Source organism: Phalangium opilio, unplaced genomic scaffold (genome assembly GCF_054372755.1).
Source record: "Phalangium opilio isolate 3A_F unplaced genomic scaffold, DU_Popi_V2 ptg000089l_1, whole genome shotgun sequence".
Lineage (NCBI taxonomy): Eukaryota > Metazoa > Arthropoda > Arachnida > Opiliones > Phalangiidae > Phalangium > Phalangium opilio.
This window is the reverse complement of record NW_028324194.1, coordinates 961709-988458: the sequence shown is the minus strand read 5'-3', so window position 1 is coordinate 988458 and position 26750 is coordinate 961709. Positions and strand designations below refer to the sequence as shown.

At 35.9% G+C, this 26750-nt stretch overlaps 1 protein-coding gene and 3 long non-coding RNA genes across 5 annotated transcripts in view; 2 read left to right on the top strand and 2 right to left on the bottom strand.

The window, feature by feature from the left end:
- The window catches only part of LOC149646229 (uncharacterized), a 300812-nt gene that overhangs the window by 119978 nt on the left and 154084 nt on the right, over positions 1 to 26750 (top strand). The gene's annotated exons all lie outside the window — the stretch shown is intronic.
- Positions 1897 to 3473, bottom strand: LOC149646238 (uncharacterized). Of its 2 annotated transcripts, XR_016371823.1 has the most exons (4): positions 3388 to 3473; positions 3211 to 3332; positions 2882 to 3148; positions 1897 to 2807 (listed from the first exon to the last, which is right to left on the bottom strand). It is a non-coding gene; the product is annotated as an uncharacterized LOC149646238 (long non-coding RNA). The 2 variants fall into 2 exon arrangements; XR_016371824.1 differs by lacking the exon at positions 3388 to 3473 and having other exon boundaries at positions 3211 to 3363.
- LOC149646237 (uncharacterized) lies at positions 4054 to 5422 on the top strand. The gene is made up of 3 exons (XM_089849667.1): positions 4054 to 4368; positions 5107 to 5222; positions 5287 to 5422. The coding sequence occupies exons 1-2, from the start codon at positions 4149 to 4151 to the stop codon at positions 5208 to 5210; spliced, it is 324 nt and encodes a 107-aa protein (XP_089705793.1). The 5' UTR covers positions 4054 to 4148; the 3' UTR covers positions 5211 to 5222; positions 5287 to 5422.
- LOC149646236 (uncharacterized) lies at positions 6797 to 7311 on the bottom strand. Its single transcript, XR_016371772.1, has 2 exons — positions 7159 to 7311; positions 6797 to 7091 (listed from the first exon to the last, which is right to left on the bottom strand). It is a non-coding gene; the product is annotated as an uncharacterized LOC149646236 (long non-coding RNA).

The following is a 26750-nucleotide window of genomic DNA, read 5'->3' as shown; positions in this document are numbered from 1 at the left end:
CCCACAACCCACTCGATCACGCAAGTTGCACTCGCTATAGAAGCCCCTTCAAACAGCCAAAAGTCAAGAATATGACCGATTAGTACTCCTTGGTAAACGAGTCTAAGAATTAGCATTATGTCTATGGGAAAAATGCCGTTTTTTGAAGTAAAATGGGTGTAATTTCGCTTTTTGTGGATCAAATGTCGTGAAAATTTAAGAAAAGGTGCGTAGTAACGTTTTCTAAAGTCCTACAAATCTTGAAGTTTCAAGCGCTAATAGTTTTTCAGTTAAAAATTAAAGACTAGGTCCAACCAATCCAGCTAATAACGCCTGAAGGGAATTCCCTTCTGATAACGTTCTTCATCAAAATACTGTATTTAATATCTTATATTTGATTTATTATTACAATTTACTAGTCGTTAAAACAACTTCGCAAATATGTGAAAACCAAGTACTACAAGTATTGGGGGAAAAATTATTTATTTGAAAAATTTGCCCAGCGCGTTTTAAAATGGCTAGAAGTCATCCAGAGTTGAAAAAACCACAAACTGAAAGTTTGATAATTTTTAGAAAAATAACTATTAGTCCTAAGCCTTTCAAAATATTTTCTAAATTTTTAGTGTACTTTAATTTACAAATAGTAAAAAAATCAGGAAGCTAGAGCTTACATTTTTCACTTTCCTATAAAAGTTTGTTCATCAACTCGACAATTCCCCCTAACATTTCAGTGCTTTGTCTCAAAAATCTAGACTCGTTCATGTTTTTACTAGCTTTTCCACTACATCCCCTCGATTCTTGAAAATGCATGGGTTTTGAATTCTTTGAACGGGCTTCTATAGCGAGTGCAACTTGCGTGATCGAGTGGGCTGTGTCCTACCTAAACATATTAACAGTTTTCTTGTTATTACGGGAAAAAGTGCAAAATTTCGTTATATAGCTTTATGGAATAAGTTGACCCAATATTTAAAAGACATGGACTCAATAACCGAATTTAAAAACTAGTTGGGTAAATCTTTAAAGACCTAAATCTATTTTTATTTTATTTTCATTTCGAATTTGTTATCACTCTAATTTAATTTTATGGACACCTTTGTAAATCAGATTTATCCAAATAAAAAGCCGTTATTATTATTATTATGTTGAAATTTACAACTCTGTTTAAACACTGCTCCGAAAACAATGACCAACCAAGGATTATTTAAATGTCTAATTTTTAAATAATCCTTGGACGAACTTCAAAAGTTTAAGTGATTTCTCCAATGACATAAAGGGGTAAAATGTAGAATGGTATGAAATTTATATTTCTGTGACAAAAGAAATTGCCTAGAGACTATGTTCTGAAACAGTTAAAGGGGCTAACCGGCGCTGTTGGGGTGAAGTCCGCCCTTAGTTCAGGGGGCTCTTTGGCCATAAGAATTGGCGCCACCGTCGCGGTGGGCGGGTAAGCAATATGCTAACCAACAGTTTCACCCCCCCTTCACCCCAACAGCTCCGGCCAGCCCCTTTAAAGCAAGGGAAAGAAGAAAAAGATGATCACAAGTGGATGCTCAAGAGAAGGGAAAGGTTCTTCGGCTGCTGCTTGACGTGATAATCAATATATACGTACACGGAAAAAAAGGAGAAGACTGGCCACTAAAAATGGAGCTACGCTTTCAATGGCTGAGTTAACAAAACAAAAGGAGATTCCAAATTTGAAACAGGAAGAAGACAATTATGGTTTGAAGAAAGAAAAAAATATTACAGACAGATTCAATCTGGATAGCAGTTTTAAATTTGGAAATGGAACAATGCCACTTGGTCACTTATAGCAAAAAAATACGAAGATCTGCTAGACCCTGTAGCAAAAAAAATATATTAATTTTGTTTTTAAATTGGTTGGAAATTTAAAATACATTTATTTTTTTGATACTGAAATTAGTGAAATAAAATTGAGTCACAATTAAAATCATTTAATTTTTTAAAAACCATATATCCATTTCATTAAAATTTAACTTCATCAAATATTGATGATGAAGAGTTAACAATACCAGCTGCAATTAAAAACATAGGGTTAATGAAAGGCATCATCTCCCAGTCCAGTTTTGTTTTTTTTTTTGTTTTTTGAAAAAAGTTTTAATCTTTGTAATGCTTGCTCTACGTGCACTCTTGCTTTTGCTATTTTCAAGTTCTCGAGTGATTTTGTTTCCGTAAACTGTTTAGATTTTGTCAGAAAAATTTCGATTCCTTTTTCTAAACATTCGGTCTCTATTCTGAATCCTTTATCTACCATGCACGCGTCAACATAAGGTGTTAACTTTTCTAATACTTTACTGTGCAAAGTGATAAATTTGTTAGTTGCTCTTCCTCCATAAGCTGTACTCAAAAATGTAATCAAACCAGCAGGTGATACGCCAATTAAAACTTTAATAGTGTGGTTACCTTTATAATAAGAATGAGACAAGACTCTACATTTAAGACATTTAGGTTTCTCTATTGGAATTTCGGTACAGTCCAATACCACCACAGTTTTTTCGAAGCCTTTAATGATTTCTTCCTTTGAGGGCCATTTTATTGTGTATTTAAAAACATCCACGATAATAAACACTGTTTGTTTAAAGTATCTGCGGCAACTGCTATCAGACATATTAAACATAGTAGAAAGAAGCACGTACGACAAGTTTAGTTTAATTTTCATTAAAACGAGAAGAAAAAGTCTTTCTATTGATATCTGTGCTTTAAAATTTATTAACATTGACATAGATTCCACAACGGAGTAAAATAATTTGAAAGTGGAGATACCAGTCATGCGGCTTAAATCCTTCTCAGTTTTAACTGAATTCATAATACTAAAGGTTTCAGAAAAGTAAGTGTTTAGTTGCACTGAAACATCTCTTCTTTCTTGATGTAAGGGCTCACAGACCTCAGTTTCGGGAGCATTCAAACCAAATTCAATATTTGCATGTTTGACAGTGGATTCTGGGGCACCTTCTATTTCTCTTTCTGAACTCGACTCCCTATAAGTTGAAGGTTTTGCATCATTTTTAAATTGTATTTGTCGATTATCAGCCCTTATCTTTCTTCCATTAACTTTCTGGTATCTTCCGAAATAATTTCGTCATCGGTCAATATAGGCAAACATTGTGAAGGGTAAGTTCCAAGCTTAGTTTCCTTTTCCCTGTTGGCAAATCTGAAGTAACGAGTACATTAAATCCTGGTCTTAAATTCTTATTACTTAAAAAACCAAATTACCTGGAAAAAAGTAATCAGTCTTCTTGAAATGAAAACCGCATACAACCATGTGATTTGAAATATCTTTTCCAATTTTTAGGACGCGTTGCCATTCTTTACGCCACTTGATTTCTTTTGGGAAACTATGCATACTTATTCAAAATTAGCCCATACTTAACCCTGATATTTAGTTTTAACCTAGAATTACGTTGTGGGACACAACAATACTTTTTGCTAGGCGCCATGTTATGATCCTCCTATGATAACTTAAGCCTCGCCACTCGCCCGGGAGCCTTAGGAAAACTTACTCCATGGAAGAAAGTATGGAAGGCCGACTCCCCCTTTGAGCTGTGAAAGGTGGTTTAAAAATAGCGACGGGTTCGCCCTCTGTCCGTCATACTGAAAGCGACAATTTCCAGGCTGTCAAAAAAGGCGGGATTTTTAAAATTTCAAATTCCCCGCCATCCCGTTAATAAACCCACCCTTTTCACCAAAAGAAAATACATTAAATAAGGACGCCGCCATGTTTGTTTTCAGTATGACAGCTAGGGGCGCTGTAGTATGCAGGGCTACCGGTCACCTTTCAAAAAAAGGGCTGAGTCGGCCTTCCATACTTTCTTCCATGCTTACTCCGTTAGAACAGTTACCAAAATTACCACTAGGTGGCGCGTCACTTTTTCGCGATAGCCAATAGGATCTCATTGGCGATAGCCAATAGCTAAAGGTTATTTTAAGCCTAATTTTCAAACTTGGAAGCCTCTTCAACTGTTCAACTGAAAGTAAGTTCTTAAATATAATAATTAAATATGTCATAATTTGCTATTTTTTTTAAGCTTTGGCGTAAATTTAGAGTTTGCAACACTTAAATTTGTTGTCAAGTTTAAAAACATATGGAAAATAATGATATTTTTATGTAGTTTAAAATAAATAATTTATCGTTTATTGATTTAGGCTTAGAAATGGAAAACGCAGTGAACCATTTTAATAAAGGGTGCGTTGTAAGTTTTTATGGTGGTGGAAAACGTGGAGGAGGAGGAGGACGTGGAGGAAGAGGGGGACGTGGTGGAGGACGTGGAGGAAGGGGAGGAGGTTTGCGTAGAGGCGGAAAAAATGGAAAAAGGATTTGTTACATCTGTAAAAAACCGGGGCATATTGCCAAGAATTGCCGAAATAAGGAAGGTAGGACAAGAAAATAATTTTATAAATTTACCTGGGTCTTTTATTGAACAAAAACATCCCTATAAGTTATAATTTAAAACTATTTATAGAAGGCGTTGCCATAAATTTTCAAATTCAAATAGGGACTTGGCAGTACTACGTCATGCAACGTCAGGCTACCTTCCACTAGTGCTAAAAAACATACCAGGAGGAGGGGCTTATGTAGCTTTCATTCTGTTAAAAAAACATACCATAATGGCGCTGGGGGCGGAGTTAAGCCTGAATTGCCAAGTCCCTATTGCCTGAATGTATTTTACTATTTTTCGACATTTTTGTATATTATTTCCTTGCGTTTCTAGGCAGTACACTTATCTTTTACTATTTCGTGTGTTTCCCTACAATTACAATTGTTGTTTTTATTGGTTTAAGTATAAGCATTTGTGATACAATTGCGTTTAAGCAGAAATAAATTTTCTTCTGGTTTAGCTTGAAACATTTTAGAGGAAGTGATGCGAGCTCTGCAATTATCGTGTGAGGTCAAACGTGATCTCTTAACTCTCCAAGATTATATTCAAATTCTTGAAATTCCGTGACTTTTCCTTACCTTTTTTTTTAATTGGAACTTTCCAAGAATTTTGCTGACTTGTGGCAACACTGATAGGGCTATAGAATAGTGTTCTTTTGTCAAGCTTATATAGCAGATCAGTAGGACAATATTCGTAGTTAATGTCAATTAATTTTATATTCATCAAATATTAGACGAGAAAAAGGAAGAAAAAGAGGAAAAAGAAAAAAAAATAGAAGAAAATAAAAATATTGAAGAAGAAGAAAAAAAAATGGAGGAGGACGCTGAAAAAAACTGAAATACTTTAAGTGTAAGTCACTGTTAATTTTTTTTCCTTGAATGAAAAAATAATGTTGAGATTATGTTTCACGTAGGATCTGGAAAACCGAATTTTTATTTCAATTATATAAATATTATATTTTTTTTATTTTTTCTTATTTGTATAAAAATTATAATTTATTTTTTTATTTTTTTCTAAATTGTATAAAAATTATAATTTTTTTATTTTTTTTTAAATTGTATAAACATAATTTTTTTTTATTTTTTTTTTTTAAATTGTATAAACATTTTTTTTTATTGTTTTTTAGGATTAAAAATAATTTTTCCAGCTGTTTTTTTTGGTTCTGTTTAAAATAAACAAAATTTAAAATTGCAAGCGAACCTTTAATTCTTCCCGCCTTTATTTGAATGTTATTGCAATGATAAAAGCTGACTCAGTACTTTGCGCAGTAGAAAAGAGCAACAAGATTTCCCCCTCTTTCCACTCCTCCCCTATACTCTCTTTGCTACAACATAGTGACTAAGGTTTTCATATATATATATATATTATGTATATATATATATATATATATATATATTATGTATGTATATCAGCAATGACGTCGACCGATGGCAAAGAAGCATATTTCTCATAAGTGAGAATGAGAAACAGTATGGTCATCTTTGCTGTCTAACAGACAGCCTGGCAGCCCGGTATTTGTTTAACTCTAATGCTTTTTAACCTCCAATATTAATACTTCTAAAGTCTATGTGGCATTAATTAATTCTGAAGATTCTTGAATGAATTAAAGTCTAAACATTTTATAAGACGTATTGTAAACAAAATATTTTTTTAAATTTAAAGAAACTAGGCGAATTTGGGGCTTCGGTCAAATCTCAGACAGTCAAACAACACATTTTCTGGTTACCCTGATAGTGTTATCCAGACTTTCCCTATAATATATTTTTCCCTGACCTTTAAAAAGGTCCATTTTCACTTTCCCAGAATTTTCCCTGACTTTTTAGGACCATTTTCACTTTCCCTGACTTTTTAGGACCATTTTCACTTTCCCAGAATTTTCCCTGACTTTTCAGGCACATTTTCAATTTCCCAGACTTGTCCCCGACTTTTCAGGCCCATTTTTAATTTCCCAGACTTTTTAGGCCCGCCCATTTTTAATTTCCCAGACTTTTTAGGCGCATTTTCAATATCCCAGACTTTTCCTTGACTTTTTAGGCCTATTTTCAATCGAAAAAAGTTATTAAATGAATAAATCTATATGGTTATAACTATGTTGAAATGAAAGCTATTAAATCCATCTCTTTGTCATTTGGCTCCGTTAATTTCTGAAACTTACCAAAAACTAGTGTATTACATATTTAACCAAAATTTATGTTAATTAACCAAACCAAAAAACGTTATAAAATAAAGAGCCCTTAAAACCAGAACCAAGACCTGTGAGTGTTAGTTTGAAACAATTTTTGAAAATGAACACTTTCGTTTCTTTGATATTTACCTACGATAATTTCAGAAACTTTGAAGGCTTAGTTGCAGAACCACTGTAACACTGAACAGTGTGTTACACATTAAACATAAACCAAAATAAATATAATTTTGACTATACATCGTGTTATAAACGCCTTTAAAAAAAACACGCCCTCAAAATACAAAAGCTACGTTAGTATGTCGAAAATAAAGAAAACATGATAAAAACCAATCAACAGCAATCTTTAGCACGATTAATACAAAATTTAAATTTAAATAATGCAAATATAAAAAGTTATTAAATGAAAGACTATATATAGTTCTGTTTGTCATATCTCCCTTGAAAAGTTGTCGCTAGCGTTCAGCCAACGGAGGTTTCATCATCAAGGTGTAAAATTTACCTCTACAGCTGATTGAAGGATTGATGTGTCCTAGCTGTCACAGATAATAATGTAGTAATTAATTGATCTACCAATAAGATTAATAATTAATTTGAACATACCAACAGTATTCGTAATGTCTGGCTTTTATCTCAACTGAAGTTAATGTTGCCTATTCCTATAACATCAACATACATAACGCCACCTTGACCGAGGCTTAGCGAAATTGACTTAGCGAAATTGGTCAATAATAAAATATTCTGTTGGCTTTTAAATTTAAAATTAATTTTAGTAAATTTCATTGACGTTTTTTGTTGTGAAAACAATAAAAACCATACCTAGTTAGCCTCCAGTTTAATTCCAAATCCAAAATTTTAATTTTAACCGAGAGCTTAAACGCCATGTTTTTCTTGCTTAATATCCCGCTAACGGCGTGAATCACGACACAAACGCGGTAAGTCCAATATGAAAAATGAGGGCTAAAATGCGTGTCTTTAACAGTGGTAAAACGCCGTAATTCCAATTCCCAAAACAACGTAAGTCAAAGTATGTGTTAATAATGATAAAAATCAATACTTAAACTTAATTTATCTTAATGAAACTAAGAAAAGGCACATCTATGGACTGTTATCTTTCATTTAAGATGGTTCCCAAACGTAACGAATGAATAGTTTTCTTTATACACAATCTCAATTAAGGTCATTTTTCAAAAAAATCCCATGTTATCTCTATGGAAGAATATAGTATTTTTCACCAAATGTCTGATTCATTTAATGGATTCTAAAACCACCCTTAACAACTTTATTCTTTATAGAATTAACTATAAGTTGGATCTCTTTGAAATTTTAACCACAAAATTAGGGCCCAAATTTTAGTTCACTGGCAAAATTTCAAAGCAGCAAACACAATATGAAAAAAGTTACGGCCAATCAAAGAACCCTCCTTTAGCATTAGAGGCAGTATCAAGTCTTATCTAAGAGAGCGACCGCTCTCCTAGAATAACTCGAAAGGGTCTGTGAAAGTCCTAGCTCTCGAAGCTTTGTATTATAACCCGAAAGGGTCTGTGAAAGTCCTAGCTCTCGAAGCTTTGTATTATAACCCGAAAGGGTCTGTGAAAGTCCTAGCTCTCGAAGCTTTGTATTATAACCCGTAAGGGTCTGTGAAAGTCCTAGCTCTCGAAGCTTTGTATTATAACCCGAAAGGGTCTGTGAAAGTCCTAGCTCTCGAAGCTTTGTATTATAACCCGAAAGGATCTGTGAAAGTCCTAGCTCTCGAAGCTTTGGATTATAACCCGAAAGGGTCTGTGAAAGTCCTAGCTCTCGAAGCTTTGTATTATAACCCGAAAGGGTTAGTGATAGTCCTAGCTCTCGAAGCTTTGTATTATAACCCGAAAGGGTTAGTGATAGTCCTAGCTCTCGAAGCTTTGTAAAGTCAGCCGTAATCAATGGTTGATGGAAATCCTAGCTCTATAGGAGCTTTGTATGATGAAAGATGTATCTTTGAAAGTATAGCATAATTTAGTGGCGTAGCGTGAGGGGGTGAAAGGATCTCTATTCTAGGGGATTAGATTGTACTGTTTAGTCGAAACTTGAAAGCGCTTACCTAACATTGTAATGCTGATAATATTCATCAAAGCTGCTATAAGTATGCCAGTTGAGAGAAAATTCTCGGAATTGAAATTGATCAAATGTATTAGTCTTCAATGTCTAAGTCGAGATTAACAAATCTCCTTATCTTGACAATCGAACAATAGGTATAAATCAACTTTTATCACCATACTAAAGACTTTGCATTGGAAAAAAAACGCAAAATGAAACTTTATTTAATGAAATACATTTCATTTTAATCCTTTAGAAAACAGTGAAACATTATCACAGCTTTATTACAGAGCTTAATAAGCATAATTGCGAAAAAAGGAGGGCAGAAAATCTATTGTTAGCCTCGGGTGGGATAAAGTCACGCTACGCCACTACTATAGAAAGGGTTGCCCAAATTGAGTTGAAGTGCTAGCTGTAGAAGCTTTGCATAGTAACTCGGAAGGGTTAGTGATAGTCCTAGCTCTCGAAGCTTTGTATTATAACCCGAAAGGGTTAGAGATAGTCCTAGCTCTCGAAGCTTTGTATTATAACCCGAAAGGGTTAGAGATAGTCCTAGCTCTCGAAGCTTTGTATTATAACCCGAAAGGGTTAGTGATAGTCCTAGCTCTCGGAGCTTTGTAAAAATCAGCCGTAATCAATGGTTGATGGAAATCCTAGCTCTAGGAGCTTTGTAAAATGAACTTATAACCCAGATGGGTTAGAAGCTTTACCTTTTTAAGTTGTTGAAAACCCTAGCTTTAGAAGCTTTGTATTATAACCCTAAAGGGTTGGTGAAAGTCCTAGCTCTCGGAGCTTTGTATGATCAGCCGTAATTAATGGTTGGTGGAAATCCTAGCTCTAGGAGCTTTGTAAAATTAACTCACCCGAAAGGGTTGCTTGAACTGGAAACCTATTGCCCGAAAGGGTCGCTCAAATTAGAAACCTATTGCCCGAAAGGGTCGCTCAAATTAGAAACCTATTACCCGAAAGGGTCGCTCAAATTGGAAACCTATTGCCCGAAAGGGTCGCTCAAATTAGAAACCTATTGCCCGAAAGGGTCGCTCAAATTGGAAACCTATTGCCCGAAAGGGTCGCTCAAATTGGAAACCTATTGCCCGAAAGGGTCGCTCAAATTGGAAACCTATTGCCCGAAAGGGTCGCTCAAATTGGAAACCTATTGCCCGAAAGGGTCGCTCAAATTGGAAACCTATTGCCCGCAAGTGTCCCTCAAATTGGAAACCTATTGCCCGCAAGGGTCTCAAATTGGAAACCTATTGCACGCAAGGGTCGCTCAAATTGGAAACCTACTGCCCGAAATGGTCGTTCAAATTGGAAACCTACTGCCCGAAATGGTCGTTCAAATTGGAAACCTACTGCCAGAAATGGTCGCTCAAATTGGAAACTGTGGAAGTGGTAACTGTGATATCTAGATATGAAGGGTTGCTGAAACTGGTATGTTCAGTTGGTAGAGTTACTATTATCTCATCAGATATAATTGGTAAGTTAAATAGAATCACTTTTGATAAAAAATAGAGGAGGTAGCCTATCGTTAAATATAAAAAATCACTTCTGTGTTACGTATAGTGAACAAGTTTATTTACGTGAAGATGCGTTTGTACAAAGCGCGATACTAGTCGTATCCATATTATTTATTACTAATGTTTAAATAAAAACAGATGAATAAAGTTTAGTTCACAATTTAACAAGAAGTGTTTTTATCTTTAACATTATCACCTTTGATGGGGTTTAAAACGTTTTTTTTACCATCGTAGAAAAAGGACGCTAACCATTATTGCATTGTGTGGGTGGAATCAAGAGTACAAAGGTAATTGCAACGCATGCAACAGTTAGGCATCATAGTGTCCGTCACGGAGCTCACCGATTGGGTCCACCCAATGGTAATAGTGGAAAAACCAAAAGGAAGGTCACACCCGGAACCCTACTATCCAATGCCTACCGCTCAACAAATCTACGCTGATCAACACCGTCCTGGACGCGCAAAGTGCGTTCTGGCACATAGAGCTGGATGAACCAAGCTCTTACTTATGTACAATCGCAACACCTTACGGACGATACAGATTCCTCCGGCTCCCTTATGGTCTCTCCTCAGCGTCAGAATTATTTCCAGCAACTAGCGGTAGACAAGATAGAATACTTGGGCAACATCCTGTCCTACAAAGGCCTCGAAATTTCACCAACAAAAGTTCAAGCGATTCAATGAATACCGTCACCAACAGACAAAAAAATCATTACCAAGATTCCTCGGCATGGTGAATTATTTGGCAAAATTCCTGCCCCAACACTCAACAATTACAGCTCCACTACGCGAGCTCCTGAAGAAAGAGGTCTCATTCATGTGGGACGCAAAGAGGGAAGCTGTCTTCCTAAAACCTAAACGCCTCATCTCCTCGTCCCCAGTACTGGCCTATTACAATTCGCAAGCCACCAGGACAATATCAGTAGAAAGCAGCCTAATAGGCGTCGGTGCAGTACTACTACAAAATGGTAAACCTGTTGAGTATGCTTCATCCTCTTTGACCCGCACTCAACTAAACTACGCGCCAATAGAACGTGAACTTCTAGGCATAGTCTACGCGTGCGAAAGATTCCACTATTATGTCATTGGAGTCCCCTTTATCGTACAGGCCGATCATAAACCTTAAATTGTCATCATTAAGACTCTCACCACTCATCCAGCGCTTAGTTCTTCGCCTGCTCGGATACCAAATAACGATGGTCTACATACCTGGCACTCATTTACAAGTGCCCGTCACGTTGCCACGTGCTCCTCAATCCACGACAGAAATTGACTCATCATACTTAAAAACCGATGAGCCGGGAGTGTACAAACTCAATTCAACAACGCTAACGCATCTGCACAAACGATACTGTTCTACATAAAAGAAGGATGGCGATCTGCATGCGAAAAATTACACAGCGAGATAAAGCCGTTCTGGGCGATAAAAGAAGAACTTCATGCATCAGAAGGCCTAATTTACCGAGGGGATGCGCTTTACGTTTCGAAGTGCTCCGCCGTGATGTCATGACCCAAATTCACTCGGTTCATCAAGGAATAACCGCGTGCCTATCTAAAGCCAAGCTGTATCTCTACTGGCCACAAATGAAAAGAGACATCACAAAGTATGTCCAGAACTGTACAACTTGCCGAAAAAAGGGACCGTTCCAACACGCTATGCGCTTACGCCTCACGATATACCTCAGCTACCCTCGCACACTGTTGGTGCGGATCTCTTCCACATCAATAATACAAATCTGATCATTCTAGTTGACTATTACTCCAAATGCGTAGAAGCTCAAGAGTTACGAAGCACTAATGATAAAGCGATAATAAAGTTCCTAAATCCACAATTCTGTCGATATGGTGCTCCGCAGAAATTGGTGTCTGATAATGGTCCTCCCTTTAACTCGAGCTTTTTCAAGGGTTTACTTCAACAATGGGCAGTAGAACACGTAACATCCAGCGCATATCATTCTTAAAAAGCAACGGTATGACTGAACGAACCATACAAACATTAAAAAAACCTGGCAATCAAAGCGCAACAGGAAGGTCGTGACCTACGGTATGTTCTTATGGAATATCGTTGGAGGCCCGTTGGAAAGCTACCGTCACCCAGCGAGATGTTAAAAGGACGCCGAACCAGAACACCGTAAACTATAAACAAAACAAACACTTCGAACGCACTTCTCAACTTGTCATATTCGCAAACCTTACTGGATTAAAAAACCCAATGATTAAACGTCAAAATCACGCGCACCGCACGATACCTGAAACCCTAAAGGCCGGGAGACCAGTATATTACCATGTCGGACCACGGTAATGGAAACCTGCAGAAGTACTACACGAAAGCAAAGAGCCCTTGTCGTCTATCCTGAAGATAAATGACGGAAAAACATTGCGAAGAACTCACTACCAAATACGTCCGACACACCTACTCCGTTCAGTACCTCAAAGCGACTACGCTGAACCCAACACGGCACAAGAAGTACAACAGGTGGAGGACAATTGTGTTAAGCATTTGCGGCAAAATTTAACCAATCTACCCGATCCTGCGGCCAATACTTACCGAGCCACTTCAAGAGTCAGACTAGGAAGATTACCACCACCCATACAAAAACAAACTTCAATTTCAACAACTCAAATGTTTTCACCGCCCTCGGCAACGCAGAACACATCTCCAACACCACGACCCTTGCAAAATCAAACGTCAGTCTTAACAACTCAAACTCATTCACCGATTTCAGCAAAACAGATCCGATCTCCTACTACACTTCAAACGTCAAGACCAGACCAAAAGCAAATAGTGGTTGTAATTACACCGCGTAAACTCGAACCGCCACGTACAACATCAATATCAAACATTAGGACTTTAAGTCCTTCTGGCATGACGACTGCTCAGACGCTGGACAACACCCGAACAGCGCTACTCGAATTTCTCCGGGAACTTCCCCATTTCCCAAGACAATTTCTGTATCCGCCATACCCAGCCCACGAGCACCATTTACACATTTACAGCAAGTACACAACAACCAAGGTCAACCCGAACAAGAACTAATATTTTCAATCCAAAACGTTTTCGTAATACTTAATTTTTTAAAGAATGAAAGATGTTATATACTCCTGTTATACACTTTCGTAATACACTTGATATATACTCTTCCTATATACTCTTAATAACATTATCATATATTGTTAGTCTCGCCACTAGTATACCCTGATCTATTCCACTAGTGCGCGCCACCTGTAGCGAATAACGAGGTTTCCTCATAAAGGAGCTAGCTACTTTGTAGTCAGTTTATATTGGACACTTGATGAGCACAGTCAATAAATATTTTATTATAATTAATTCTGTCGACTTACTAAACATAAGTGGGTTTTCTCAGAACCTTGTTTTAGACGTTCGAGTGGTTTTTTTTGGTTCGAATTAGCCATTAGTAGTTTTGCATAAATTGGTAGTAATGAAAATTAGAGATACGTTTAGGACATTTCATGTTTTGTTAATTAGGGAGACTAGAGATTAAATAAAGATTTATGATTTGAAAGTGAACTTTAAAATTACCGAGATAAACGCTAAGGTAAAAGAAACCCTTTCAGTTCTATAACCTTGAAAAACTGATAAGGAAAGTTCAGTTTTTCGTTAGAAAGGAAACAAGATCTTCTCGTAAAGGTATGTTCTAATGGAAATCGTGTCTTACAGATTTTATTCCGAATTAAACGTTATATAAGGCAAAGCTAGTGGTATGCATCAGAGAATAAAATTTAACATAGAACTTATATATTCTTTGTAAGTAATGATTTGAAACCTAGGATTAGTGGATGATTATATATTTTGACAATGTAGAGAAAACGTTTCAATGACATAAGCCTCGTTAGACAAAACAAAGCGAAAAAATGTTGGTCTAGTATTTCGATATTGAGTCGTCTTTTCCCCGACTCGGAGAGGTAATATTTTGGTTTTCCCAACTTGTTATTATCTTTTATAATGATGAATAGAAGTTAAGTTAACTTCGAAGGTTGTCGTGTATAAAATTATTTAAAAAAAACCTTTTACTTGAAATTTATAATTTACACCATTTTGTGTCTAATTTTGGATTTTTAAATCCTTTACGGGGACCTTTGAGCCAACGGTTTTTCATCTTTTTTGCTTTTGGTGAAAATAATGCGATTTATCTAGATATCGTATAACGAAGTAGAAATATCTTCGTGTTTTTGATGTCTTTCTGTGAAATTAAAATTTGATACATAACACATTTTGTGTTTCAATTTGAATTACTACATCCGCTATGGGGACCCCGTTCAAAACGTTTTTATATTAACTTTCATATGGATGAATAAAAGTTAACTTCGAGGGTTGTCGTGTATAAAATTATTTAAAAAAAACCTTTTTCTTGAAATTTATAATTTACACCATTTTGTGTCTAATTTTGGATTTTCATAGCCTTTACGGGGACCATTGAGTCAACGGTTTTTCATGTTTTTTGCTTTTAATGAAAATAATGCGATTTATCTAGATATCGTATAACGAAGTAGAAATATCTTCGTGGTCTTGAGATCTTTCTGTGAAATTGAAATTTGTAATAAATCACATTTTGTGTTTAAATTTGAATTACTACATTCGCTATGGGGACCCTATTCCCAGCGTTTTTTTATTAACTAAACTCTTAAATATATTAAAAATAAGGCATTGTATAGTACACTTCAAGTTACCCATTAAGTATTCAGATATTGATTTCTTAGCTCCGTTATGGACTTTAAGAACCTCTCAATTTTGGTAAATTCCGACGTAATGGAAATTAGTAATATATAGATGTGTGTATATATATATATATATAATATATATTATACTTTAGAGACGTTATGCTGTCTTATCTTAGAGGCCTACATAAACTTAAATATTGCCTATACCTTATAATTTTATTCATACAATTATTATCATTTGAAATTAAAAGTTCTTAAATTTTTAATAATACAGTAATACTGGCAACACATGCGCCTTTCCATAGTCGTTTTATATAAGAGCTAGTTAAGGTAGCAAGTATTCATGTGCTTATCTTCTCAAAATAAAGCAAACGGTGCGTTTGTGTTTAATTTTTATGGTTATTGTTAAAATACCGCTTTTATGGGGCCTTCACTCATACCAGAAGTAGTAGTGTGTGCTTTCTAGTTCTTGCGAGGACCGATAAGGGGGCGCTATTATCAGTCCGTGTGTGACACAAAATCGGCAATGTGTAATTTACCGCCTTTGTGGGGACCACCTTATAAACCAATTTTAAGCAATTAAAATAAGAAAATAATTAATTTGAGCATATGTTGTTTTTGGGTTTAATGGGGACCGGGGTGTGCGTCCCCATAAGTGACTACGGTCCCCACAGGATTGGTGTGTTTTCTCGTCGCGGTCCTCATAAGTATAGTAATGCAAACGCACACACCCATGCCTGTCGATTTTAGAACCTCTCCGTGACATACGTCACTCGGAGAGGTAAAAATTACTATTTGGACTGTTGAAAGGGCAAAGAACTTGGAACATATAAGCCCCCTAGAATTACACATCCACGCTCGAATTTTTCACATTCCAAGCCCAGTTTTTTTTTAACGATAACTTTATCATTCGTTGGTAGCGCCATCTATATTGCTTGAGACGAAATAATTATCTGTCGTCTACTTTGCTGAAGCTGAACTTTTCTCTTTTGTTTATGAATTTGCGCGCATAGACGCGGTAATGAAAATGTTTTTAAATATCACGTTTCTAAATAATATTTATTGTACAAACTGTAATATGTTTTTGGTAATATGTAATTGTTGGCCTATACATTGCTGCTGTTATTATTGTCCTTGAAATAATATCAATTTGGTAAGGTTCTTTCTTACAGCTTCCCTTTTCATTTTTTCATTAAAATTTTTAGAAATTTTTCTCATCCTTATAAATGCGGATAACTTTGGAAACCAGAAAGTTCAGGTGATGGTTCCATCCAATTTCTTGATCAAACATATGCTCGTTTAAGTCGGGGAAAATGTTTTCGAGTATCAGGCACCTTTTTACGAGGGATTCAATTTTGTGGGCAATGGTTTTAGAAGCAGTGCCATGATGTTCTAGGTTTTGGCTTCGCAGGCATTTTTCAGTGAGATCAAGAATTTTTGCTATGCTTTCCGAAGGATATATCAAACCACCATGCTCTCTAAGAAGAATTGATTCTCTAGCCGTAATGCAGTAGTCATGAAAACTCCGGTTTCGATTATGAGGATGTTCTTCAAGTGCAAGTTTGCATTGATCGCATTTGAGGACTTTCCGAAGTTTCCGTACTAAAAATCCACCCACATAGTGAATTATATTGTCCCTCAATAGGTTTGAGCCATCAAAATAAAAATCAAGGTCTGCTTCATCATCAACATCTGTAATGTCCTCTGTTGTATCTCTGTTAGCTTGGAGAAAATTTGTGGATATCTCGCAAAAATCCGGTAGCGCAGTATTGTCACGGGCCAAGACGTTTGCACAACCAGAAGCCTCCAACTTTACCAGAAAGGCGTTCTTATAAGCCGCTTTAAATTGTAGAACTGTGGGGTTGTTGTTCCATCCACTTTTTTGTCTAATTACTCCAAAAAACAGCTCTAAATAGTCTTGCAACAGTTTGTACGTTGGAAGGTATCTGGTGAAAGTAAGAGTGTTTTACACTTGTAATTTCTGTTTTTATTAATGCAATATATTAATAAAAATTACTTCAGTATTCCTTCTGGTTTAAAGTATGTTTCAACCAAGTGCAAAACGCTGGTAATAGCAACTGCAAATCCAAGTGGTCCGGTTTTGCGGGTGGACTCGCAAATCAAATTACCTTCATGGTCAGTTAAGTTTAACAGAAGATCCTTTGCTTTCAGTAGACTGTTACACTTAATTTCTTTGTTGTAGTTGTTGATAGGCGCCTTAAGTCCTTTGGCATAGGGATTTCGAGAATTGAGGATGTCAAATGCCCTATTAGTGGAAAGGATTTTTAATCCAACCAACTGTGGGATGTTTTTTTTTTAAATTTCTCATTACATATCCACGGTGTTGATGAAGTTAACAGTTCCATCACAGTTTTGGAACTCTCGAACTTTCATTTGTTTTATTAGCTTCATTCCAGAGGCAACGGATGCGCTAAGAGTTTGCACAGCAAGCTTAACCTTCATTTTTTCCGTGTGCATTCTGATGTGGAAACGGGTTAGTTTATTTGCAAGGCTAAGTCCTTCTTCTTGTACTAGCTCAAGTAACACCACCAATGACCAGAAAATATCCTAAAATATTAACATTCACCCATTTATCGGTTTATTAATTTCCGTCCCATTAAAACATTGCATACTTCTTTTGTTTTCCCATTTATAAGGACATTAAAATGCTCCCACAGGTTTCGGGTAAGTTTAACCATGTGGCAGACATCGAGAATAAATCCCACAGATGCTTTAGAATTTGCTGTGTTTTAAAAGAATACCGTTTAATGTCACAAATGACTTTAATCACCATTTGTTAGTTACCAGGGTTTGGGAAAACAGCCTTTATTTCTTTGGCATTTATAATAACCCCTAGCCTCTGAGCCATAGAATATATTGGACGAAAGACCGTCGCAAACAAGCGCTACACACTTGACACCGGTGGTATTCAAATTGTGGAATGCCTCCCTAACAAGGTTGTCCAGAAGCCAGGAAGGTGTTCCGTGTACAAAAAAATACCCTATAGGTACTTTCCAATTGCCATTAATTGCAACAACCATGAAGACTAAAGCGGAGGTTGCAATTTCACTGATTTCGTCTTTAGCCTCCATGCCATAATCAACATATCCGTCGAAAAATTTTCCATTCCACCTTATCTCCTTGCGAATGGACATTTCATCAATCATTAATGAACAAAGGATTGGATATTGCGACTTTTGCACTTTATTTTTTATGAATTCAAAGCTTTGTGCAGTGAAACCAGGTGCTCCTTCAATTTTTGCAGACCACTTTCTTATGGTGTTTGGATGTGGTAAACAAAAAAATCGACGAAGATACCTATAGGATTTAGGACTGTAAAAATGCAATGTTACAGCAAATTCTCGAAGTGTGCTGCCGTAGGATTTATTCGCCATGTTTCTAGGCCCACTATCTTTTAGTTGTTGAAAGAGCTCTTTTGCTGTTGGTGAAAATGATGCGTCTAACTTGACAAGGTTGTCCTCTATCATAACTTTCTCTTTACGTAAGGTTGAAATCATTCCTTTGAAGCTCATTAATTTTTGATCACGCCTAATAATCTTCCCTTTTGTAAGTTTCAGTCTTTTCTGGATGCCTTTCCTTCTTGCCAATTGAGTTTGAAGATTTCTTTTAAGTCTCAAAATTTCACGGTCCTAAACATAATATTAGTTTGCCTCTACAAGGTAAGCGAAATTACTTTCAAATTAACCTTTTTCAGTGATGCAGCCTCTAATTGTTTTACACGGTTTTCATAGGACAAGTAATACGCCTGCAAAAAGGTAAAATGAAGCAAGGCCATAGCGTAGAATTGGGGCGTTTAAAATTACATGATCCAATTCTACAGGTGGAATATCTTGTCGCTCGCTATAACTGAATGAGGGACCTGCATTAGGTTGAGTGTCAGTGTCAAGTTCCATTGACTCAAATTTGTTGCATTGTTGATATGATTCCTAAGTTTTTAAAATATTAATGCTCCGATAATTCTTTCTTGTCTACCATCGTGTTCAATACATTTTCACTGTGAGACTCATTTTGAACTTCAATGCAGAGACCAATGCAAAACGTCATCCATCGTCATTTCATCATGATCACCACATGGTGAACTTACTTCAGTTTGAGACGAATTATCAACAGATGTGGATGAACCTAAGTTATTGCTATTTATGCTAGCCCGACTGTGTTTTCTGTAATTAATGATTAAAAGTTTGAAAACACCATTTTTGTTGCTGAAAAATTTCTTTAACTAAATACAATTCCATCGCTTAGGTGTGGGTTTGGAGGTATGGGCAAAAGTAATGTAGGAACCGCAGTTTTGTACAAAAGTCTTATTTTGGTATCTTTCCGATAGTTCGATATTTGAAAATGATCACTACAAAGCGCGTCATTTTTCCCTGGAGCCCAATGTAATTTTCCAATGGCTTTGAGCCATTTTACTAATAAATGGGGCTGATCAACCGGAAATCTTTAATTGAAGTAACAGTTAGAAAAATAATATAAAACTGCAGAACAATTTACGCGCTTTGCTTACTTATGCCATGAAACATTTTTATTTCTCCCTGTATTTTTACATTCTTCAATGGAACACTTTCTGCCCATTATTTACTTATTTTTTACTTTCGTTCTTTGAAATAAGCACAAGAAAGTGTTATTTTCAATAATAAACAGTTTTTATAAACTACATTTAAACACGATGTGTGTGAAACCTAAACGTTGTTTGAAATTGCGCTATTTCGCGACAAAATAAAAGTTTTAAAGTGTTTAATTTTCGCGCCAAAAGTAAAATAAAAAACCGACGAATGATAAAGTATACTTGTTGAAAAAGCAGGGCACGCGAAGCGTAGATTTGGTGTGTAATTCTAGGGGGCTTATATGTTCCAAGTTCTTTGTGAAAGGGCTGTAATAGAAAAGGTTGACAATATTTAAATGTGGCTTATATTACATTCAGAGCGTATTAATTACCTGTCATACGTAGCCCTTAAATAGTTGTTGCGGATAAAAACATGTTGCTCATTTCTGTTTTAGAATTGTCTCCTGGGCGATTTAATACATCACTCTCCCAGTCATCCAAGTATTTTATAAAGTCAACTTCTAACCACTTATTGACAAATTATATAACATGATTATTTGATTAAACCATCCATGATTAGTTTTAATACCTGCAATCGTTCATCATGCTCATGCTCATATATTCTTTTGTTGGATATTCTCTTTACCATGGCTTCAAAACAATTTCCAACATTGCACAAGTCAAAAAACTTGTCAAATGTCCTAATAAATTTAACCGTTTCCTGGTATTTATCTTCTCCGAAAAGAACTTCTATCGCAGACGCAACTGTCTCGCTCACAACTTGACAAGCTAAATTGACTTTCATCTTTGAATAAGCATTCAAGAAAACGTGACTGTATGTTACCTTGGAAACATTTTTAAATTGGCCTTTCATTCTTAATTGCGTGTAGTAAAGGCGCAAGCTAACTTTCCAGGAAATATCTTCGCCATTTATCCATAGGCTACGAGAATTGGAATTTGCCCCACTGTTGCTTACACAGTTACGCACTGTTTTTATCAGGTGAGGTGCATCTGACAGGAAGTATATGTCCCTTTCTTCATCAGCAGCGTGTATATTACTAGTGGCAAAAGGTACATTTTTGGTTCCTTGAAGATCAGCGCACATGCGAAAAACCTTACGGTTTATTGAAGCTTCGTCTCCAACAACCGCTAAAATTCTAAATCCATTGTTTTCCAACAAAGAAATGGCTTCCCAAACAATTGAATATAATTCAGCGCTCGTTACTCCTTTTGTTGGAAAATGGGCAAATGGAATTTTAATATTGCTTGTTATGCCACGAAGCATAAGTTGAAGAATGCTTGTTGCTAAAGGTGGCACAGTTGTTCACTTTTCTCTCATCACAGTGTCATTAAGAGAGTTATGATGGTCCAAGACATCGATAAAACCAGTGAAGTACCCAGTATCTTTATGACAAATTAGGTCTGGCTTGATAGCCATTTCATCCAAAAGAAGAACAAAGTACTTCTTATGTTCTGGAAGGTTATCATTATCTGTAATTACCTCTCCGAGTGACGTATGTCACGGAGAGGTTCTGTAACGATCGTGTCTGTCTGTCTGTCTGTCTGTTGTTACACCCACGTGACCGCGTTCGCAGTTTCCAAATCGGAGCAAACGTGTTCGCCATTTCCGAACTGCTTTCACAGTCACAGAAATGGCTCCTCTACTTGAGTTCTCACACCACCATCTTCTGGTCTTTGTCCATTCCACACGGACACCAGTCTGTACTTACTGGCTTCTAATCACCACCATCTTTTGATCTTCGTCCATCCCACATGGACACCAGTCTGTACATACTGGCTTCTAATCACCACCATCTTCTGGTCTTCGTCCATTCCACTTGGACACCAGTCTGTACATACTGGCTTCTAATCACCACCATCATCTGGTCTTCGTCCATCCCACTTGGACACCAGTCTGTACATTCTGTCTTCTAAACACCACCATCTACTGGTCTTCCGTCTATTCCACATAGACACCAATCTGTCTCATTGGCTTCTACTCCATTATCATCGTTTGGTTTTAGGATATACGCGGCGATCAGCTAGGGTTACGAGAAACGTCTAGCCTCCCTAAGGTGGGATCGCCACCAAAGGTTTTCGCAATTGCGCTTTTTCCTTAGTATTATAATGGAAACGAATCGTATATATACCCCAAAATTTGAAGAAAGCGGGCAAGAGGGGTACCCTTCACTTTAAACGTCAATATTAGCGAAGTTTGAGATGATAATAGGTATAACTTTATTTTAAACGATTTAACTATTATTAATGTTAATTATTGAAGATTAAAATAATTAAAAATAATTATATTTATTTAAATATTAAAGATAATCTTGTTTCTCAACTCAAAATTAATACGGAAAGAGTTAAAAAGCAGTCTATGTTTTTGTCTGTGTGTATCCGTCCATTGTTACACTAGTGCGTCGCGTTCGCAGTTAGCCTTGTGTTGATGTGTTAAGAAATCATACAGAACCTTAATATTCCCTTTTTCCATAATATAAAGTGAATATGTGGAAGTATTTTTCGTAATTATGATGCATTTAGTACTTTTGTAGCTTTAAAGCTCTGTTTCATTTTGGTATTCCAAAGAATTTTTTTAATATTGTTATTTGAAATGGCTGTTTATATATTATTTAAGCTATACTACATCTGTATATAGAATAAGTCTTGGTTTAGTGATTTCATGAAGAAAGCTAAGACCTAGACTCCGGCGGGTATATTAAGTATCATCCGCAATAGGCTTAGTGAAACAAAGAGTAAATAATTGAGGCCTGAGGTTAAGTAAACTTTGGGCTTTGATTTTCGTGTCTGAAATGAAGAGACATCAACGGTTCAGAGTGAGCCGAAAGTTAAATACACTATTAAATAATCAGGTTAAGATTTTATAATAGAAGAAAAGATCATGGTGGCAATTCGAATAGTAAAAGGGCTAATGGTAAACGGGTAGTAGCTACAGACTTTTTATTCTCTTTATGGTGCGCATTGACTATCAGTGCGTCTAGCTACAATTTAGCTGTGGTGTTATTTAACGTTAACATTCATGTTGGCAAACTAAGAATATTGTTGAGGTGAGACGAGACGATAGTGTTTACACTGCAAACCAGTTGTGAATGTAGCTATCAGAATATACGGTAAACAGCTGAAGCGTAGACTTCATTTCCTGATCTTTTCCCCATTGACTGATTTCCATGTGTCCAAGATTTATCCTTATTGGCTGTAAAATGTAGTCTGCTTTACTGTATATTCGCTATGCTTGGAATACTGCTTCAATATTTCGTAAATTTTTACTTCAAAAAAGAGAAATAATTCCATATCTAGGTAAATAAATTTGTAGTAGTAGACCTCTTGACTCGGAGAGGTAATATTTTGGTTTTCCCAACTTGTATTTATCATTTCATTGATAGCATCTTCATTAAATCCTGATTTGTTTGTTATAGTGTGCTCATGATGATACAATGTTCTTGTCGTGGGTAGCTTTATAATTCCAGACAATTCTAAAGCTTTGTAGGCGGATTTGGATTTGTTTTCTATATAGGAACACCATTTAAGGAAGAATGAGTCCCATCTCATGCCATATTTAGATCTCTCCAATGCTAATAACTGTTGTTTAATAAAAAGAGCCATGAAGGATCCTGGCTTCTCTTTTTTAAGTTTCTCTTTGAAAAGTCTCTTCAATGTTGATAAGTCTTGTTTACCTTTCTCAGATAGGAGTAATTTCGTCTTGGATTCCCTTTTAGTTTTGTCTTTTATTGTAATATCTTTAGTTACTTTCTAACGTATTGCTTGGTAACGACAACGCAATGTTCTTAAACTTGACCGATATTGTTGGCATGAAGGACAACGTTTCTTACTAACCGGAACTAGGCCTTCGCATCTATTGCTGTAAACAGCTTTTAAAGCACTGGAATAGTTGCTATTTCGTTTGTGGTTATTTGGGCGTCTCACATTGTAAAGCCTGACAAGTTCACCATCATTATTTCCTGGGCAGATCTTAAATTTATCAAGTTGTGATAAATAGTTGTAAACGTCACGATTTGTTTTAATGTCCAGATGTTTTTCAAATTTATCACTCGGTATGTTTTTACCCAACGCAGTGATTGTCACAGTAACAGGTCCATTTCCCACAAAAGAACATGATAAAACTATCTTCCCATTTATGTGTTTTATGAACATAACACCCTGGTTTACTTTTCCCATCGACCAAGACATTGGTGGTGATAATACTTTCAAGTCTAAGATATCTTGGGATCCCTTCTGATCAGACACCTACATGACAATAATGTAAATAACTTGAAGTTTTCACTATTTGCAAATACCTGCTTACATTGCATTCTTCATACCCTTTGTTAGAAGCTTCTTGTGTATAATTAATTTCCTGTGTTTCTTCAAACATCTGCGATAAGTGTTATTTCTTCCTGAAAAAATATGTTTTTCAATACTCCAGATATAAACAAATAATATAAACTAGGTTACTTGAATGGGTTCCCAAACAGATGCTAACGGAATAGGATCTGGATATTCGGGAGTTGGACCTCTGAAACCATAAAAGTGTCTTGAACAGAAATAAGAACCACGAGAGACCTTGTCTATGGTGAAATCTTTTCTACTACAGGCATTAACCCATCGTTGACACTTTACTTTTTCGTTTTTTAAAGATGGAAACTTCACAAAAAACACTCCAGGCGCTCCTCTAACTTCCCTAATGCTTGAAGTTTGTTTAGACGAGCAAGAGCCATATTTACAAACAATTCGCATTATTATTGCGTGTCAAAAATCCAAATATCGCGACGCTCTCTGTCACTGTCAGAAGCCTCTACTCTAAGCCTTGGACTTCTTACGAAACCTTTTTTCAACGTTTACCCCTGTTAGAATTACTATTAACTATTAAATTCTTTTTATAAGGAGTAATTAAAACTTTACCTTTTATCTTCTAAATAGTACTTGTTACGATTAAACGTTAGTTTTAACATTTAAGAAATTAAATGTGATTGAAACACGAACCGACAGGTTTCGATGGTTACGCGCTCAGGCTGCTGCTGGTTGGTTCACACAGTGCCACACCCCCAACACTTTACAACCAGTAAAACACTTGCTTTTAAAACAAAGTCATGTGACCGGAAAAGAGATTATATAGAAACAGAGAAAATAGCAACGTAGCCCACTTGTTTTGCGCTACATCCCGTTATGCACTGTCAAAGGCTATAGCTTCCGCTCCCTACTTAATTCTCTCTGCCGTTAATGTTTCTGCATTGCAGATACAAAAACCAAGCGTTTATGTTTTGGTTCTCTAGGCCTATTGACAAATAAAAGTTCATTTGACCAATATAGTCGCGTTCTTCTTGAAATCACTTTAGAAAGGATTATGCTATAAACAGATGTAGTATAGCCATGAATTTATTCATTAACATGAATATATATGTGTATCATTAGCCTTTCTATCATGTTATTCAGGGATGGGAGGGACCTTTCTATTACATACGCATTTAACGTCATCGCGGTAGCCAATCAAAATCGAGACACCTGGAAGTTCGAACAGCAGACGACCAGTTTAACAAAATTGTATGAGGGATACAATTTTCGGTTAGGTTCACCAAAGTGCGTCAACTGAATATTAAAAATGATCGCCGATACGTGAATAAATATCTCAACACGATGTCCGAAAGTGATATTGATCTTTTAAAGGAAATTGTAATAAGTGCCTGCAATGGTTTTTCCTAATCTGAAACTGAAAACTGTTGGCCATTATAAAAATTAATGTAACGGTTGAAAGTAAACTACTAACATTTTAAATCGTGAGAATTGATGATGCTGGTTTTTCCCTGCTGTTGGAGTTAAATTAATTCGGTAGTTGATCAATTTACAAGCATTATTAGCCTTCCGCGTGACAAGAGCTTTAGCTTTAAAAACAAACCGACAGAAATCCTCTGACGTCACTCAAACTAAGCCCCTCCCATCCCTGAATATGTAGTTTAACTAGTCAATGCAGATATATATTCATGTTAATAAATAAATTCATGGTATAGCTTAAGTAATATATAAACATCGATTGCAAATAATAATATAAAAAATATTCTTGGGATATCAAAATGAAACAGAGCTTTATAGCTAAAAAACCATTAAAAGCATCGAAATTACGAAAAATATTTCCATATATTAATTATACATTATGAGAAAACCAAATATTAACGTTTTGTAGGATTTCTTTCCACAAAACAAAGCGAACTGCTAACGCGGTGCACTAACGGACGGACACACACAGACTAAAACATAGACTGCTTTTTAACTCTTTCCGTTTTAATTTTGAGTTGAGAAACAAGATTATCTTAAATATTAAAACAAGTTGGGAAAACCAAAATATTACCTCTCCGAGTCAAGAGGTCTACTACTACAAACTTATTTACCTAGATATGGAATTATTTCTCTTTTTTGAAGTAAAAATTTACGAAATATTGAAGCAGTATTCCAAGCATAGCGAATATACAGTAAAGCAGACTACATTTTACATCCAATAAGGATAAATCTTGGACACATGGAAATCAGTCAATGGGGAGAAGAACAGGGAAAAAAGTCTACGCTTCAGCTGTTTACCGTATATTCTGATAGCTACATTCACAACTGGTTTGCAGTGTAAACACTATCGTCTCGTCTCACCTCAACAATATTCTTAGTTTGCCAACATGAATGTTAACGTTTAATAACACGTAAGCTAAATTGTAGCTAGACGCACTAATAGTCAATGCGCACCATAAAGAGAATAAAAAGTCTGTAGCTACTACCCGTTTACCATTAGCCCTTTTACTATTCTAATTGCCACCATGATATTTTCTTCTATTATAAAATCTTAACCTGATTATTTAATAGTGTATTTAACTTTCGGGCACTCTGAACCGTTGATGTCTCTTCATTTCAGACACGAAAATCAAAGCCCAAAGTTTACTTAACCTCAGGCCACAATTATTTACTCTTTGTTTCACTAAGCCTATTGCGGATGATACTTAATATACCCGCCGGAGTCTAGGTCTTAGCTTTCTTCATGAAATCACTAAACCAAGACTTATTCTATATACAGATGTAGTATAGCTTAAATAATATATAAACAGCCATTTCAAATAACAATATTAAAAAAAATCTTTGGAATACCAAAATGAAACAGAGCTTTAAAGCTACAAAAGTACTAAATACATCATAATTACAAAAAATACTTCCACATATTCACTTTATATTATGGAAAAAGGGAAAATTAAGCTTCTGTATGATTTCTTAACACATCAACACAAGGCTAACTGCGAACGCGACGCACTAGTATAACAATGGACGGACACGCACAGACAAAAACATAGACTGCTTTTTAACTCTTTC